Here is a 16,580-nt window from a genome sequence, read left to right as displayed (position 1 = left end):
TCCTTTGTGTTAATCTAACCTAAGCAAGTAAATTCTAGTAACTACATTAGATACTCATTGATCAGTGAATGAAATGGATTTGCACATTTAATGAAGTGTCTGTTAGGTAGGATGTACTTATTTTTTTTGTGTACTTTTAACAATTAAATAAAAATTTTAAAAGACATTATATTTTACTCTTCTACCAGTTCAGGAAGCACCTGAATCTAGTGACTATAAGTCTTGTTGCAATCAAAGTAATTTCTTTTTCCATAACCAGCCACCAGCAGCATCTGACTGTTCTGTGCAGCTCCCAAAGCTCTCAGAGTTTTCAGAAGATGGCCTAAGACAGACCTTAGGTGCTGGCATGTGGCTGGACCAAAGCCACCTGTGATCCATAAACACTGGAGATGCCCTGGGAAAAGCCACAAGGGTAAAGGGCCACAGCAACAGCTCAGCTGAGCATGGAGAGACTGTAACAGTCTGAGAACAGGGATCTGGTCCTTCCCAGCTCATATGTCTGAGAAGTAAAATTTATTGCCTATTCTCCATCTTTATATATAAACATGGCCTTTGTTTGAATACCCAGAAAAAGTAGACAACCAATAAAATTATTCTCCATTAAATCCTGAAGCTAAAAAAATAAAATTAAACAGAAAAAGAAGAAGAAGGAAAAAAAAATAGTCTACCTTACATTACCTTGCATTGACATGGATGTAACATGTTTGAAAGTATTTGCCATGTTTTATATTTAAATTCTTAGTGCATGTGCTGTCAAATTTCCATGTTCTTAGATTCCCATACAAGGGAAAGCCATTTTTGGATTATTTTAACAAGCTTCAACATGTTAGCTGCTTTGTTCTCCATAACCTTTTTGCAGCTAAGCTTTTTAGCATCATGATTAAAAAAATGTAACCTGTTCAATTAGATGGTTCCTGTGCCATTTGCTTCTTTTGTCATGTTCTTTTTCATGCACATTATTGCCTGACAAATGCAGCAGAACTTTGCTAATTCAGATTAACGACTGGGAGATCTACTGCAAATTACTCTATTTTGTGGGTAAGTAACTGAACAAGTAAAATAAAAACCAAAGTACATTTTGTGATACATTGTTCTTGTTCACTTATTTTGACAACTGTTGTGTAATTTTATACTACTTCATAATGTAATATTGTCTGTTTTGCAGAAGTAATGGTGGTCTATGATCTTATAATGAATCATAAGAATAAATATACTTCTTTGTTTGAAAAAATCAGTCTTTAAATGTGCTTCTTAACTAACTTATTCTGCTATTCAAACCTTTGCATGGAAATACAAAGGCCTCTTGTGCCTGAATTTCACACCCTGCACGAGGGACAGGTTCTGGTGTAGTGCAAATAAATGTTATAGCTGCAATCCCTCTTTTACTGCACCATTTCATGGGTGAGTTTAATTTTACAGAATCTCTCAACGGTATAATAACACATGCACCAGCTATTGGAATGTTTAGTTTTCATCTGGGATGGATGAGAGTACTTGAATGGAAGTCTCAAAGCTGAAGATACTTTCAATATTTGGAAGTTTACAGCTGATGTGTTTTTTTTATGTTGGAATCACTGATATTATGCAAATTATGCAAATTTCAGGTACCATGGTAATGGAAATATATATGGTAACCACAGGTTCTTAAAAAAGGCTTCTCTAGAAGAAATTTCAAGAAAAGAGAAAGAAATAATTTATTCTCTAAAACCAATAGAGTGTTCAGAATGCACAGAAAGATGTGTTCATTATATTATCATATAATTTATATTTAGAACTAACATACCTAAATTTCACCAGTCATCAAGTTTGAATATAATTAAAAGATACTTTTAGTTAAAGGTATATGTTTATACATCTCATGATTCATTATCTGAAGTACTGTGCAGGCATATCATTACAAAAATAAGAAAATTGCATTGTTGGATAAAGTAGCAACTGAGGATTTGGGTTCTTTTTTTTTTTTGCTTAAAGTAAAACCAACAACTGTTTTTTTTAAAGTTATTGTCCTCCTCAAACACACCACTCTCCATATCAGTGAAACATTTTGTGGTGACAAATCTCAAATCTATAACATTTACCATAAAAAGGATGAAAATGTTATTTACTTTTCTTTGGGTCAATTGCATTGTTTAGTTTTTTGGGTTTTTTGATTGTAGAGGGAAGAATAATGATGACATCCCAATCAGTCTAACTTAACAAATGCAGGTTACAATGACAAGACAACCTGCTTTAGTCAGCTCATAGCAAGCCCACATGAAGGGAGGTCAATGGCTCTTAATCATTTGTCAGAGGCTGCAGAACTTATCAGCTAAATGTAGATAGAAGAAACTGAAAAAGAAACATCCGGATAAAACTGAATTGAAAATTTAGCCATGCACATTTGGCACAAAATTATTGGCACAAAATTATTTAAGTAAAATATACTTCTTGTGAAAGGATACTTAATTAGATATTGAAATATCTGTGCCCTACTTCAGTGCAGTTTCTGTGGAACAACTGTTTGAACAAGAGGAACAAATTTTATTTGTGGTTTGGGAAGAGTTGAGTAGGATGCAAGACAGGATCTAGTGAGGCAATGTTTATAAAGATAGGGCTTTTCTAATAAGTTGAAAGCTTTCTCTAAGGCAGAAAAATAATCTTTTATCAGAAATAAATGTTCTGGAGAGCATCTGTAGAAGGGTATAAAAGATTTCTAATAAATTATGTTCAAGTGATCTTTTTCAGAGAATAGCTCTCGATACCACAATTCAGTATGGCTGAAATTCTAGAACACTTACTATCTTCCAGGATTTCCTTTAGTGAAACTTCCAAACCTTCTATGACACACAAATAGTTTGGAGGAGAAAATCTTACTAAGGAGATGCTGGTTATATAGATAAATGTAGTCCTTGCACTGGAGAAGTGAAATGTCACATGACAGCTGAACTGTGACGGAAAGCAAAAGAATCTTTTGGACTTATGAACATAATTTTCAGTTTTCACAGACAGTTGTGGCTCCCTGTGTGCAGAGAAGAAAGCAATTCCTGAGCTCTGCCAGCAGCACATCAGCTGTGGGAACTGCAGGGCCAGGGCAGGAGCAGCCACCTCACCTCACTGTCCTGGCCCTGCAGCCTCAGCTGTCTCCTCTCATTACCTCGTTCTCTGCCCTCCAGAGCAGCCCCAGCTGGGCTGGTTTCTGTGGCAGGAGCAATATTCTGGGCAGAGTTATGACCTTCACCCAGTGGAACCAATGGACAATGAGTCGAGCTGAGTCTTTTTATTGACTGAATTTCCATTACCTTCACAGGCTTTCTTTCCTGGCTTGTCCTTTTATCTTATTATGGACAGAACCTACATTTACTGGACAATAGCTTCCACACTGGTCTCTTCATTTCCCAGAAGATATCACTACTACACTTTTAAAATTACTCTCAAGCCCTGTTCTTTTCCCCTCTTTACAAAAAACCTATTTGTTCATTCAATAAATGCACCATGTAACTGTCTTCATACCATAGCATCTACACCCACACACCTAAAGGGGCTGTATTTCAAATATTCCATGTGTTCCCTACAAAGCTATAGTAGGCTTACAAAGTTTTAGACATTTTCTAGTTGCTTATACAGGATTTGTTAAAATTCCCTTTAGAAACAGTTTAGGAACTAAGTTATAGGATTGCCATTAATTTTATTTCCTCCTTATTTAGGTACACATCCTCTGTGAAAAACATTACGGTTTTCCATTATAAATGAAAGGTAACGATGTGAATAATGGTATTCAAGTCACATCCTCTCCAGTTTTTATATCATGATGCAAACTGACCTCATAATTTTGTCATCTTCTGTATTTACAGCCCAATAATGCTTTTCTGGCAGTTCACAAGGGTTATTGAATTTATGAGGCACTTGCAAGTCAGGTATTTCATGAATACCACCTGCATTTCTCAAAAATGATTTCTAGGGAAATTTAAGTCTACTGTGTGTACTGGATTAAAATAACATAAGAACTAAGTAATAAATTATACTATTTTGTTTTAAATTTTATTATATGGAAATACAAGTTTTCATTGTTGATCATATTAACTTGATATGATGAAACACTTTCTTTTTACAGATAATGGTGTTTATTTGTTTTTCCAGTATATAAAATGTACCAAGTACCAAATTGCTTTAGCACATGCATAAAAATAACTTAATAAAACCTGACTTAACCAACATATGGGCAAAAAGAAGACAAACAATGTACCTTGCACAAAAATATAGGCAATTTTAACGTCATCAAAACGGTAAAATAAATTTTGGAATAAAGAGTCCAAAGTTCTGTCTCAAGGTACCTCCTGTTGTACTCTGTGGACTGTAGTCAATTATCTCTGTCCACTTCATCCATCCAACTTATAAGGAGATGGTTCCTTAGACAACCATCACCCAAGGCAAAGAGGTCTGCTAGACAAACAGAAGTACCTTAATTTACATGTGAAAGGAATCCAGGATTATTCTTTTAACTCCAGTAATATATTGGAAATATATGGCTGTGTCTTGCAATAACTGATGCAACTGGGTGAACTTGCACAGAAAGTTTCAGATGGTTTACTTCATAAAATCTAATCAGAAGATCTTGAATCCAATAAATATGGATAGCAAGTGAGACAAGTGGCTGAAAACATCTGTGTGAGGAGAAATACATTATCCTGCACAACTGACTGACAGTGAGCTCTCAGAAAACATTTCAGACTGTTGGTAAAATATAAAGAAGTTGTAACTGAAATGTCCTCTCCTCCTATCCCTGTCCCCCAACACACATACATCATTCAGTTAAAACTTGGACAAGCAAAATCCACATTAATGACACCAAGTGAAAGTGAAATAGGACTGCTTTTAAAAATTAGTACACCTCTTGTTCAGGCAGTTAAAAAATTGACAAAGTGATGTTCGAGTCTCACAGGTACAGAGCAGGTCTGAAACCGGACAATTAATCTTGATTGTCTCAACAGTCTCAATGTGATTAATTTTCCTTAGCCACCTTCTCCTCTTGTCATCTCACCTTACAATGAATTCACAGGGATTTTGTTCCTGATTCCAAACAAAACAGATCAAGCTAAAAATCTGCCACACAAAATATGCTGTAGACAGAATCCCTTTGCTCTCTCCCAAAGTGTTGTTACCCCTCTCTTAACTGGGCTATCTATTGAAAAAAAACCTTTCTTAATAAGTAGCATTAAAATCTTTTGGAACCAATTGATTCCCTGACACCTACAGTCACATACAGATTTCTCTAAGCCTTCAAAGCAGAGAGGGAGAAAGAAATAGATGAAAGTGTATGTATGTGAGATGAGGACGATTTGCTGAATCACACATCAAAGCAGATGCGGGAGCAAGGCCTGTGTCAGATACTTTAAATACACAGTGGTACATCCAAAACATGCAGGATTCAGTTCTGTGTTCCCAGACAGCTCAGACATACTGTAGACAATGACTAAAATGAGCAATAAAGCCCTCTGAGAGGAGGTTGCAATTGAAAAGAGATTGAAGATTAAATCAAGGAGTGTCACATTTAATATTCAGAACAGTCTAACTGAATCCTTACTGCCTGGGCTATAAATGGAATCTTACCGTGGGCTGGAATGGAAAAGTGGGCTCATTTCTTTCTGATAGTGATGCTGCTGACTGACAGGCTGTGGAAAACAAAAAGAATGGATTGTTTAGAAGTATGTCAGAGATCTGGTATGAGCATATACATTTTCAGCTTCTGATATTAGAATTTTACAGTCTTTTTTCTTATCTGTGAAATTAAAAATGGATATTCTGGTCCTAACTGTACAAAAGTACAACTTTAAAGATGATTTTTGTCTAGGTGGAAATACATATGAATTAAGGAGGTGGTCACACAGTTATTTCTCTGCTGCCTGTGAGAGTGTTGGGACAGACAGGAGATTTCAGAGATGGAGGGTGGTAAAGTCTGGTATGACAGAAGAGTCTGGATTGAACACATGTACAAAGCATGAGGAAGAAAATCCTGTTAGGATCTGTGCAGAACAAACCATTTTCAAGAGTAGAAAACACCAAGGGAGAGGTAAGAGGGCTGGCAGACCAGGTTATAAGCAGTAACAGTAATTTTAGCAGCCCCACATGAAGATTACTGAAGCACATATGATTCTCCATGGCACTGCAGCTTTGAAGCCTGGATTAAGCTGTTAATGAATAGCTAACAGTGGACTGTATGAATATTCATACAAGACATGATAATTTCCCAGTCAAATCTTACCTGCCCATTATAAGTACATGCCCCAAAAGTTTCAAACTACATTTGGTTTATGGCATTAAACAGAGTTATTTCCAAGAAAAATCAATATTTATAAACTGATGCAAAAATTCAAGAATTCTAAAATCCACAAATACATTTTCTCATAGAATGTGTGGTTCTACCAGAAGAGACTCTCCCTGCCATTATCACACACCTCAAAAGCAGTTCTAAACAAATCATTAAAGGAAATGCAAAAGAAGTGAAAATGTAAGCATACATTTACAATACTTGCTAAATTTAGTACATTAAATGCTAAAATAATAAAAAGTGTTATTAAATTTTTTTTAAACAAAAATTAATATAAAAAGGAGTATGTCCTCATGGTTTCAGAAAATGAAAAGGGATTTTGTAAAATATATGTTCAGGATGAATGACATCCTAATTACTACCAAATATGACTCACTGCCTGGTGGTGGATAGTGCAATTCCCAGAAGACAGCTAGTGGAAGATGAAGGCAAGACAGAGAGTGAATTAGTCAGTCTATGAACCAGAATATCTGTCTAAATAATTTTTAGTCTCATTTCATAGTAAAGAATACTCTTCCTCAGTTTTGCAATTTGACTTGATGTGAACAGATCCCTCCAGGGGTTGTCAAACTGAGCTCACAGTTGGCATAATTCTGGGTTTAAATAACACTCCTCTTGTCTGTCAGACTTCACTTCTGCCAGACCATTTCTGTATTAAGTGGCTTTCTTTTCTGAAGACTCACAAAGGAGGCCAAAAGACCTTCCACAAATTAGATATGAACCTGGAAGTGCTATTTCAAATATTTTTCAGATCAAGACTTATGTGACTGAATTTATATTTAGGAAGTTGCTTGTAGAACAAGTAATCTTCTCTGTGAGTACTCCTAACTTGAAAGACAGGTTTTAGTGGTGGGCATAATTTGGATCCTGCTAATGGAACATTACATCATTATTATATCACTACAAGCTTCCAGGATATATCAGTGAGCAATTAGGAGAATCTTCCTTCTCCTCTGCATTTCTGATGAGGAACAGGGACCATATGTAGTAAGATATCCTGAATTCTCCTATAGATCTTTCTCCAAAATGTTTGTGTTGTGTCTGGATTGGTGTCTGAAGTGTGGAAACAACTATCCAAGAAGCTGAATGGGCCAATTCTCTGACAGGGAAAGAAAGTCTTACAAGATTTCTAGAATAAAGCAAGGCATTTAAACAGAAATGTTTTGTAAGCTTTCAAATTTTCTTGGATAATGTATATATGTGTGAGTATAAACTTCACATTACATTCTGGAATATACAGAACTGTGTCTTTCATAGTGTTTCAAATCTAGCATGGATTTTCACAGGTCTTAAGAAAACATTCAGGTAAGACATGGTCAAATAAAATATTTAAACATATTTAGCTCTACAAAGACATATTTTTGAATTGAAACTGTGCCCCACACAAATTTTACAAGGGTTTACAATTCTCCTTCAAAGTAAACCCATTTTAAAGTAGAAGCTTTTCATATTTATAACTGAGGCTATACTAGCTAATGTGTAATATTCAAAGTGATTTTATTCCTTTCTGGCTGTCATAGTTTACAGCAGCAGCTAAACCACTTACATTTCAACATTTTCTCCTGACAGCATATATTCAGTTCTTGGTAGAGTATCATAGAATATAAATCCACAATTTCAGTATATCTGTTTTTTAGTTGTTAAGGACATCTTTTCTAACTGTAGCTCAATAATATGATTGATCCATGTGCCTTTACATTGACAAGGGTTTCTCAGATTCATTAAAGTCAGTAACAAGACACTTTTCAATTATTCTGGAAATCAGGCTAAAAATGGTTAAGTGATGAAAAAAATTAAACTCACTTAGAATGTGGTTTATATATAGAATATTACTTTGATACATAAATTCACTATCTAACATGATTATACCCTGCCCTGCCTTGCAAAACATCAAAGGTATTTCAAAATTAAAGATGCACAAAAAGCTGCCTTCTGGTGGTGCTGTTGCCATAGATTCCACCTAAAGGACACAAATGTATAAAATGAAGAAAAATTTGTAAGAAAATACTCCTTATTTATCTTTGAAAAACATAAGAGAAAGCAATTGATACTACTGATTTAAAGATTTAGAAAGATACAACCTGGAAACACATGTAAGCATGAAAGTTTAATCATGACAAGAATTTCAAGCTGTACTTAATTTCTCAAATTCCAATATAAGGATTATTTCTATTTCTTTTCTGTATACTGCTATGCTAAAATAATTTACCTATGAAACTAGAAGATGGCTACAGATCTATATCTATATCTATCTAAATATCTATCTATCTATAAAGTTTTCTGCAGTTTGTACATCTGATTTTGGAAGGATAGAGCATTTGAAAATTCTTTTAAATGATAGTGGTACTAAAGATCAGAGACATAAAACAAATCTGCTTTTATTCTACACATGTATTTTTTACATAAGAAATAGATATAAGGAATAAATGTATATATATAAGAAACACTTCTTTATAAAAACTGGAAGATGAGAAAATGATGAGTTTACTAGCACTGGGGGATGAAGGGATTGAGAGCAGCTCTGTAGAGAAGGATTTGGGAGTATTGGGGGTTGAAGAACCAGACATGATCTGTCAGACCAGAATGCCAATTGCATCCTGGGCTGCATCCAAAGGAAGCATTGGAGCAGGTTCAGGGAGGGAATTGTGCCCCTCTGCTCTGTCCCTGTGAGACCCCACCTGGGGTACTGTGAGCAGCTCTGGGCTCCTCAGCACAGGAAAGACTTGGACCTGCTGGAGTGAGCTCAGAACAGGGCTGCAAAAATTACCAGAGGACTGGAAAATGTCTCATGTGGAGAGAGGCTGAGAGGGTTGGGGTTTTCAACATGAAGAAGGCTCTGGGAAGGTCTTACTGCAACCATTCAGAACCTAAAGGAGGCTTTACAAGAAAGATAGGAACAGAGTTTTTAGTAGGGGCTGTTGTGGCAGGACAAAGAGCAACAGTTTTAAACTAAAAGAGTGTAGATTTAGACCAGATGTTAGGAAGAAGTTTTTTACTGTGAGGATGGTGAGGCATTGGAACAGATTGCCCAGAGAAGCTGTGACTGCCCATCCCTACAAATGCTCAAGGCCTGGTTGGATGGGGACCTGAGCAACTGGGTTTGGTGGAAGGTGTCCTTGCCCAGTGGTAGGAGGGATGGATCCTCCTTTAAAGGGATCTTCCAAATGAAAGTATTCTATAATTCCATTATATTAGGTCTTACAGAAAGAGAATGCATGACTAAAGATTTTCAGCTAATCATTTGAATACTGGCACAGCACTGCTACTCCCAAGCCTTCTGAAATGTTGTAAGCATATCAAAATATACTGACATTTAACTGCAGCATACCAACAATTCCCCCAACGACTCTTTTAACAGCTTCTGTGTTAAAAGAATGTGGGGTGATGAAATAATCACCTCCATTAACAAATGTTGTTAAAGCCTTCTTAGGTATCAAAGGTCTACGAAGTGAATTATCACCCTCACCTTGATATTCTGCATTTTTCCAAATATTGGAACAGAATTACATCAAGTAGTGTTAAACACACAAGTCCATACTCAAAAAACTTCCATCATATCCATGAATAGCTGGTGCTCTGGCTGATATCTCAGCAAGGAAAATATGAAGTGCAGCAGGAGATTCTGGGGACCGACTGACACTGGACTGGTCCAGTGCTGTTCTCCAAAAAGGCTGAGGTAAATGGGTATGGAAGCCCTTGAAAGCTGAAGTTCTTTGTTTTTGAGAGGGACTAAGTGGTAGTCTTTATCTGAGAAAGATTAGGTTTCTTTCCTAAGTTATCCCTCCTTGGAAATGACGTTCTTGCCATTGTATCTTGAACCCTCAATGTCCACCTTGCAAAATGTAGAGGAGAAACCTGACAAGGCTGAATGTGTAAGGCACACCAAACTCTTCAGTCACTGAACGAAATGTGAAGAACTCTCTCAAAGACAAAATCTTATCTTTTATGCTTGAATTATGTAGAGAAAGATAGCCATAAAGGGCTGTTATGAAAAACGACAACTATATTAAATTGCAATTTATATTACTAACCTAATACATCTAAACACTTTTTTAGATTGAAGCTACAGAAGTTGATCAAGGCAGTAAGATCAAAGAATAGTCTTTGAAATCACATTGTGCTTCACTGAATACTTCAGCACTACATTTTACTTTAAAAGTTCATTTTGTTTTAGTTGTGTAATTTGTAATAACCAAACCTGATGTGTCTAAATACTCTTATCAATCTCCTTATAATTAAACTACTAAAAATAATGAGACTGCTATTCTCTATATTTAATTGAGTTCCATTTGTCTGGTCTTGCAGATTTGTACCACGTTTGAGCCTATTTAATGAGTAGGGAAAAAACACATTGGAAATATTAAATTAACAAAATGCCTAATGGAGATGTATATCAAATAGTTTATACCAACTAATGTTTCTCTGATGTCCTGCAAAATATTCCTCTGTAAATCAAGTTCTTATTTGTACAATTACCCACTTATCAACACATTTCTTCTCATTTGAAACCTTCATTTAACAGGGTACTCCAAAGTTCCAGCACTGTGTTGATCATTCACTGTGGCAAGTTGCTGCTACAGGCCTCTATTTGGACCCTGTAGACCCTTGAAGGTAATTTGCACCTAACATTTTAGAGCATTTACTCTGCAATAGTTTATATTGGGGCAACACAGCTGTGTTTAGTTTCCGAACATTGAATTTGCCTCAGAGCTGTGCTATGTGCTTTACTTAAGCCACATTCATTGTTTATTATTGCCTCAACTGTAATAAAATAACAGCTATATTGCTGATATATATATGGAGTATGAGGTTATCTAGTTTTACAGCAGCTCCTGCTAGTACCTTTATATAGTTCCAGAAATGTTATTCTGCGCTTTCATACATTCAATACTTTTTGGTGAAATGCAACAAATACTCTGCTTCTTATAGCAGTACTGTCACATAGTGCAGCTGTGTGTGATTCTGTACCACTTTGTACCAGGACAAATAATGATCCAAGGTGTAAAACACATAATGATCACATACTAAGTGCTCAGAACTACTGCAGCTTTTTGCTGCTTTCTCCTGCTTCAGTTCTTTAAACATTTAGCTTTTCAGTAATGAGACTTTATCGTTGTAAGAAGCAATTATTTTCTGTTACTCACACTGTAATGCAGCTGCTGACTGGTATATCTGGGTTTCATTCATTTTGGAACTATTTTTAAGTACTATATCACACACCTGCAGGTTGTCAGCCACTATTGTGATGAACTGTACAGCCTACATGATTATTCAGTATTCTAGGAAGGAATATATATAACAGATTTGCTCTTTTTCCATGGTGGTACTAGAGAACATGCTGGAGGTGCATGTATCTTGGTTAAATGTTTTCCTTGATAAGTTCTAAGAGTCCTTGGTAATGACATCTTAAATTTCAACTCTACTCAAAGAAAATTTAGTATTCAAGAACCCTGAGAAAATACTGTGGGTTTAGACTTACTGGTGAGAAACAAGAGTTCCAGGGTGCTGTATCATCATCACTGCTCATACTTAGGCTGACATTGCAGCAATCGATCTGTGTGGCACTCAGCCCATGGGAAATCCCAGCATCCCATAATTCTTCATTTTGTTGTCTCTTCATGCTGGCCAGCATCTGTAGTTCAGATGAACTCAGTCTATTTGACTGGTACTTTTTCCTGTCATACTCCTGTGAAATAAAATGGAAAAGTCAACAATCTAGACAGGATCACCGAACAGAATAGATGAATGAAACCCAGAGAGATATTGGAGAATCTCTCAGAGAATCTTCAAAAAGCTTCACTACTGAAAGAGAAACAAAATGTTTGCTAGAAAAAATTAGTTAACAGATTCCTGTTCATCTATGAAGATCAAGCATATTTATAAACAATTACAGGAAGGAAGAACACCACAAGCACTGTAATGAACTGCAGTTTTGATCCAGGGTGTTTGGTGAAGTTGCTGTTCCACTGCAATTAAAAATAGGAGATAAAACAGGCCTTAAGAAGTTCAAAAATCCATCAGCTGGTAAATGCAAATCTTGAATTAAAGGAAATCCCACAGTTATCATAGTATCATCAACACCATCAATGTAACATTTAGTTGTCGGTCAAGCACAGCATAAAATTTCTCTGGAAAGCCACGTCAACACTAAATTTCAAAGGTTATTCTGGCAGTTTGCTAGTGTATGAATTTTCAAGTAAACTTCAATGTCTTTTCACTTTTCTTCAAATCCACTGGTGGAATTGTTAATATAACCCTAATTGTTATACCTAACTTGATCCACAGGCCAAAAGCTGCAAACATATACTAACCATTTTGCAGTTGATACTTAAGCCTCGCTCAAAACCTTAAGATAAGACAGTTTAAAGTCACCCAACCTGCTGCTGGCACTATCTTTGTTTAAAGAACACCTCCTTTAAGAAAAGCTTTCCCCTTTTTAAAGGGTCCACATAGATTTCTCTTTCACAAGGGAACAAGTCTAATATTGGAGACTTAGATTTGGTTCTAAATGTAAGTACAAAGCATTTCTGCTTGAAAAGTGAATTCAGGCAGTGAGCAGGACTTGAATGGATTTAGATCACTGGAGTATTGGCCAGTGGGCTGTGAGATCCTATATAACACCATCCCAAAGAGGGACAGAGCTTTGATTCAAGTGAATGGAGCTTTTAGACCAGGAATGCATCACATTCACAGCAGAAAGGAGGATCTCTCAGTCTCTTTTGCTGTGAGAAGGCACTGGGTAACTGAAGACCTCAAGAACACACACAAGTCAGCAGTATAAGTGACATGAACACTGACAACTTTTCTTGCTATGAAATGTAGTGTGTAATGTTTTAGTGTATCTTTGAGGGGTACAGAAGTCACCTTACACCAGAATTCACAGTGAAATTTTAACTCCTTTGCTTTCTTCCTAGGTATATAAGGTACAAGAAGATGACAGAAGATACAAAGCATAAGATGACAGAAGCAGTTTGCACAGTTACCATTCCTTTTTTACAAATCTCGCTAATGAGGTCCAAGCTTAATTCCTGAATATTGTGATGACTGATACCATTTTAAATCCTAAAATAATGTGAAATGTTTTCTCCAGACTCTTTCTGAATGCCTATTAAAAGCTCAGTGACTATTAGTCCTTTGTTCACCTCACCCAAAGCTCTTTGTTGTGCTTGGGGAGGCTGCTTTGCTCTAACGTAACAATATTCTACCAGACCTGCAGCTGCTGTAACTTTTATTGATCTTACTGAACAGGCTGATTTCCTGTTATTTTTCCTATATTTAAACCTTCTGCAGTTATTTGATTATTATAAGAGAAGCTTTGGCTTATCTTTCTTCTTTCATATAATTGGTATGCAGTCATTAAACTGACAGAATGAACTGGTGCTCTGCAGAATAAAAGCACTAACTATTGAAAGAACTTTTTTTCTCATTCTCTTGTTAATAAAAGTACAAAAAATTGCCCAAACTTGCTTGTATTTCCCTTTACATCTATAAAGAAAGATGCATAGATTTGTGGAATTATTACAGCATAATTCTAAACATCTGCTGTTCCTCTCCCCAGTTTATTTCAAATTGTCATTCTGTTTTCTTTTCCTCTAATGGTCTCACTCTGAAAATATCACACTCAGGAAGGAGAAGAGATGCTATGACCAGTTTCTGTGTTAAACATCCCCTAAAATAAACTAATGAAGGAGAAATAGTTTGGAATATTTATTCTTCAAGTTTAGATGACTGCTACCAAAAAGCCTCTTCAAAAATTTTATATTGTCTTTGCTGGTTTTCAAAGAGAGAATTTGAAAACTGAATTTGAAATTAAGTTAACTTTGTAATTTAGGAGAATCTTTTGATGAAAGAAGTAATTTTGCAATACTCCTAAATTTGTCTAAAATTAATATTTCATTTAGTAATTAAAAGCTTATCTTGTCTCTTTGAATATCCTTCCCTTACAATAAAGTATTTTTATTAAGCACTTAAAACTTTTGCTAGATTGCTAAAACCTGTTGTTTAAAGGATTTTTTTCATGTATAATGACATTTGCATTCTTCTAGGTTCAAATGATTTATTCAGAATTGTTTGAATGTAGTTGTACGTGTGGAAAACTTTAATTACCAGCTATCTACATGCTTGCAATATTTCCCAGAGGGCTATACTTCTTTCTTAATTAAAAATATTTGAACTTAATAATAGAGAACTCTATTAAAACATGAATAAAACATTGCAAGAAACCAGGTCCTTAAAGCATATTAAGCAGCAGGCAAATAAATTGCAGAAGACTTGGTTAAGCATTTTTTTTCCTTTACTGGTCCCTTGTATGAGCACAAAAAGAAATGTCAAAGAAGTCCAAGGAAGGGCTTCCCTAAAATTTTAAGACTTGATCAAGTGTAAGATCTGCCAGATACTTTAATCTCGTTTTGTAGCAGTAAAACAAAATCTGCAGCTAATGAGTTTCTATACATTAATAATAGGATTTGTTCTTGAAAAAAAAATACAAGGAAATCACATGTGCAATACGTTTACAGCTACAACTGCAGTATGGTAATAACCTTATTGTCTAAATTAGTAATCAACTACTGCAATCCACCCAGAGAGGCTACACTCAGCTGTGTTCTACAGGACAAAGTTGATGACTGCATTAAACACTGATAATATCTTTAAGGAAATTAATACATGTATAATTTCATTTATTTTGGACAAATAGGTTACAGTTATGATAAGTAATAAACATAATTGAACTGTAAGTGGAACCATTTTCTAAAACTTGAAAGTATCAGGAAACAAGGAATACATTTAATTGCAAAGATGTAAGTAGCTACTGGAAAAAAGAAAGATTCAATTCCTAAAAACTATAATAGGAAGGTAAGGGAATGAAAAATACAAACAAATTTTATCATACACATTCACTGCATGTTACCATCTCTAAGAAAAAGAGAATCAGATTATTGGTATCAACTGGGGCTTTTCCTATCACTGAAAATTACAGAAACATTATCTTCTTTCCAAATAGAAATGAACCCATGCATTGCTTTCTTCCACATTTTCTACATCATTAGTGGCAATTCTAATGTCTTTTCCAGATCATAAATACATAGAACATATGCTGCTATTAAAAGGATTTTCTTTGCTTTTTAATTTTTTTTCTTTTCATAGTTGTTAAAATGACCAGCCACTGATACTTCTCATGATAATGAAGCCTAAGCACTGCTTCTGATTTTCACTTGCACTGCTGTGTTTCATTCCCCTTGCTTCCCCCTAATCTTCTTCTTTCCCAAAGGAAACCAGTCTCCACAACCTTCATGGAAAAGGATGTTCTGTTTTTATCAGGAAAAGTGCAGGGCCTTCACCAATCCAATAAACTACTTGCAGGATACGAAGAGATTTCCAGAATCCCCAGTCTGAAAGACAACCTCACAGCACTGAGACACCTAAACCCCATCCCTGCACCAGTACTAGAAGAGACTCATTTCACAAAGATGAATCCGTGCCAGGGCAGGATGAGCATTTCCCCATCAAGGACACACAGAAAAGCTGAGAGCCCCTGCAAAAGAGAAGAGTCTATTCTTTTGGTCCCCAGAGGTGTGCAATACCTGGGGAACAATGATATGATAAGAAATTCAAGATACATCCAAGATATTAGAAAACAAACCCCATGCTTACAATAATGATCATGCTTACAATAATAATCATTAATTCAATTCAACATCCCCGGGTAAAATTATCAAAAAAAATTCACAAAACAGCAATCCTGGGACTAAGTACCATACCACTCCTAGACCTGTAAAAGAGACACCTGCAAGGGAATCTGATACACAGCCATGAGTTAGGAAGTGGCACAGGAAAGAATATTAAGTAAAAAAAAAATTAATCACTTTTTTATAAAAAAGAGAAGAATAAGAAAGTACCAGGAATGAGACAATGCATTAAAAAAATGAAGATACATGTTTTTTTCCCCACAAATAGCAACTAAAGTTTGAAATTCACTGTCACAAGGCAAAGGCCATATAGATGCACAAAGCAAACACACAAATCTCTGGGAAAAATCCTCCCTCACCAGTTATTCACCACCTTTCCTGAAGAAGTGGCTAAGCTAAGGCCTGCTGGAAGGAAGCCTGCAGGGCTCTGCTGCTGAGGTACCTGGGTGCTTTCCTTGTCCTTGCCCTGTTACTCTCCCCAGCCATCTAGGGCTGACTGCTGGACAGAAGCTGCCTGGCTGCTGGCTCTCAGGGACATAATTTATCATTGCTCAGGGCTGACACAGACAGACCATGAAGTACCCAAATTA

General features: G+C 35.9%; 1 protein-coding gene across 1 annotated transcript in view; it reads right to left on the bottom strand.

Annotated features, from left to right (window-relative positions):
• CUNH3orf67 (chromosome unknown C3orf67 homolog) overlaps positions 1-16,580 on the bottom strand; it is a 65,088-nt gene that overhangs the window by 12,704 nt on the left and 35,804 nt on the right. Inside the window, 2 exon segments of the mRNA XM_031056314.1 lie at positions 5,587-5,648; positions 11,784-11,990. Of these exon segments, the coding sequence (XP_030912174.1) occupies positions 5,587-5,648; positions 11,784-11,990 (269 nt within the window).

This window comes from Geospiza fortis, unplaced genomic scaffold, assembly GCF_000277835.1.
Source record: "Geospiza fortis unplaced genomic scaffold, GeoFor_1.0 scaffold70, whole genome shotgun sequence".
In the NCBI taxonomy this organism is placed as follows: Eukaryota; Metazoa; Chordata; class Aves; order Passeriformes; family Thraupidae; genus Geospiza; species Geospiza fortis.
This window is presented reverse-complemented; position numbering and strand designations above follow the sequence as displayed.